The sequence below is a fragment of the Marmota marmota genome, unplaced genomic scaffold, assembly GCF_001458135.2.
Source record: "Marmota marmota marmota unplaced genomic scaffold, marMar, whole genome shotgun sequence".
NCBI classification, from domain to species: Eukaryota; Metazoa; Chordata; class Mammalia; order Rodentia; family Sciuridae; genus Marmota; species Marmota marmota.
This window is the reverse complement of record NW_026000185.1, coordinates 29,572,014-29,574,706: the sequence shown is the minus strand read 5'-3', so window position 1 is coordinate 29,574,706 and position 2,693 is coordinate 29,572,014. Positions and strand designations below refer to the sequence as shown.

At 53.7% G+C, this 2,693-nt stretch overlaps 1 protein-coding gene across 1 annotated transcript in view; it reads left to right on the top strand.

Annotated features, from left to right (window-relative positions):
* The window catches only part of Pcolce (procollagen C-endopeptidase enhancer), a 5,646-nt gene extending 3,159 nt beyond the window's left edge, over window positions 1-2,487 (top strand). The window contains exons 4-9 of the mRNA XM_015491490.2: window positions 12-136; window positions 560-696; window positions 1,034-1,317; window positions 1,760-1,837; window positions 1,955-2,125; window positions 2,252-2,487. Coding sequence (XP_015346976.1) covers window positions 12-136; window positions 560-696; window positions 1,034-1,317; window positions 1,760-1,837; window positions 1,955-2,125; window positions 2,252-2,418 — 962 coding nt within the window. The 3' untranslated portion in view covers window positions 2,419-2,487. The remainder of the gene's footprint in view (window positions 1-11; window positions 137-559; window positions 697-1,033; window positions 1,318-1,759; window positions 1,838-1,954; window positions 2,126-2,251) is intronic.
* The last annotated feature ends 206 nt before the right edge of the window (window positions 2,488-2,693 follow it).

Sequence of the window (2,693 nt, the reverse complement as noted above, 5' to 3'; positions counted from 1 at the left end):
CCCCTCCCCAGAGCACCAGTTTTGTGGGGGGCGGATGGAGAAGGAACAGGGAACCTTGACCACGCCCAACTGGCCAGAGTCTGATTACCCCCCGGGCATCAGCTGTTCCTGGCACATCATCGCACCCCCAGACCAGGTACTGCATCCTAGTCCCAGCTGCCCAAGGGGACCCAGGCAGCATCCTCCAGCATGCAGCCAGTGAAGATTTATTTAACATTCTGTGTCTGGAGCCCCAAACTGGGGATCAAAACCAGACCCAGACCCTGCTTGCATTCAAACAAAAGCTAAAACTACAAACTGTGACAAATCTTAGGAGAGCTAGGTACAAGGTGCTAGCAAACTGTGTAGTGCTACACAGGTGGGAGTCTCTCCCTAGTGAGCAGGTGATGGACACCCCTGCAGGGTACCGTGGGAGTGGAGTGCATGACCTTCCGAGCAGGAGCAGCAGTGAGAATGCCTTAAGGAGGGGCTCAGAGGGCTGCAAGGAGTGGACAAGACTCCAGTAAGCACCTGGGAGGCACCAGGAGCGGTCCCCCAGCGCAGCCTTCACCTCCACCAGGTGATCACGCTGACCTTCGGGAAGTTTGACCTGGAGCCAGACACCTACTGCCGCTATGACTCGGTCAGCGTGTTCAACGGAGCAGTGAACGATGATGCCAAGAGGCTGGGAAAGTTCTGCGGGGACACATCCCCTGGGTGAGGGGGCAGAACCTGGGTGGGCAGTGGCCAGGGCATCTTCACTTCACTGGGTGAGAGTCGCTTCTCTGGGTGAGTCAGCTCGGCTTGGCCAGGGCTTTAAGGGATGGAACTCGGCTGAGGGGTGGGATCTGAGCTCCTGGGCTCCAAACCAGAGCAAAGAACAAGTAGTGGACAAGGAGGAGGCTTGGTCTGGGGTCTGTGGATCCAGAGACTAGGAGATGAATGGGGATTCTAATGCAGACAACTGAGGAGCAGAGATCAAAAGGCCACCAGACTGGGAGGGAGAGGGGTGCACAGCCTGCTCTAATACCTCCTGATGGCCCACTGCCCGCAGCCCCATCTCCTCAGAAGGTAATGAGCTTCTGGTCCAGTTCGTCTCAGATCTCAGTGTCACCGCCGACGGCTTCTCAGCCTCCTACAGGACCGTGCCACGAGGCACTGCTGAAAAGGGGCCAGCCCCAAACCCAGGGAAGGACACCAGGCCAGGTCCCCCATCTCTAGGCCCTGGCCCAAAACCTGGAGCTAGGCCCAAAGTCAAGCCACCCACCAAGCCCAAACTCCAGCCTGGGGAGAAGTCAGAGGTCTCACCTGAAGCCCAGGCAACTCCACTGGGCCCTGGTGAGTCTAGGAAGGGTGAAAAAGAGGATGTGAACTGAACAGAACTGTTTCAAAAAGTTCTTCCTTAGCTGACCTATGACATACGTCTGTAATCCCGACTAATCCCAGCGACTAAGGAGGATGAGGCAGGAGGAATGCCAAGTTCCAGGCCAGCCTTGACAATTTAGTGAGACCCTGTCTCAAAAATAAAAAGGGCTGGGGATGTAGCACCCCTGGGGTCAATCCCCATTACCAGCTGGGGGAGGGGGTAGTTCTTCCTTGGCTTGTTTATTCAGCACTCACTAGAGCCTCCTTCCTGCCAATGGCTGGTATTGGGTGCTGGGAACCAAAGGTGAAGAGAGCTCTGAAGGGGTTCAAACCCATGGTACTGTTATGGGGAAAAGTGGTCCTTCCATACTTGCTGGGTAGGTCACCTTCCACAAACAGTACCCCTCCCTCCTAGATACACCCAGTGTCCCTTGCCCAAAGCAATGTCGGAGGACAGGCACACTGCAGAGCAACTTCTGTGCCAGTGATCTTGGTAAGAAGACCCATCTCCCTCCCCTGCCCTTCCAGCTCCTCTAACTATAGTCCCCTTCTGGTTTCACACCTGCCCTGCCCTCCTGTCTTCTCATCTCTCATTCCCATTCTCCCACAGTGGTGACTGCAACAGTGAAGTCCATGGTTCGGGGTCCAGGAGAGGGTCTCACTGTCACTGTCAGTCTCATTGGTGCTTATAAAACTGGAGGACTAGACCTGCCCTCTCCGCCCACTGACACCCCCCTGAAGTTTTACGTGCCCTGCAGGCCATGCCCCCTCATGAAGAAAGGTAACAGAGATGGGAATGGGAAAGGGGGCACTTAGCCACATTAAAATGATAGGCATGAAATCTTGAGAATACACCCTGACAAGGTACCAGCAATGTGAGTTCTCAATCCCACCCTTCCTCCCCCAGGACTCAATTATCTGATTATGGGCCAAGTGGATGAGAATAGAGGTCCCATCATTCCTTCAGACAGCTTCGTGGTTCAACACCGGCCCAGCCAGGACCAGATCCTCACCAACCTCAGCAAGAGAAAGTGTTCTTCCCAACCTAGTCAAGCTGCAGAGTCTCAGGCCTGAGAGCCAGGCCAGCTGCAGCCCCAGGTTCATGTGCTGTCTTTCTTATCCAAATAAATGTTTCTCAACTGAGGAAGGTGTTGTATGTCCCTTTCTATCACTTAGGGGCTCACCTTGGAGATTTCCTTCATTCATTCCACAAGTTTTTACTGTATAATCTTTTAGGAATGAGCCAGGCTTGCTGGGGATGTGGCTCAATGGTAGATGCTTGCTTCCTTGGGGTAAAATCCCCAGCACACACACACAAGAAAAAAAAAAAAAAAAAAAAAAAAAAAAAA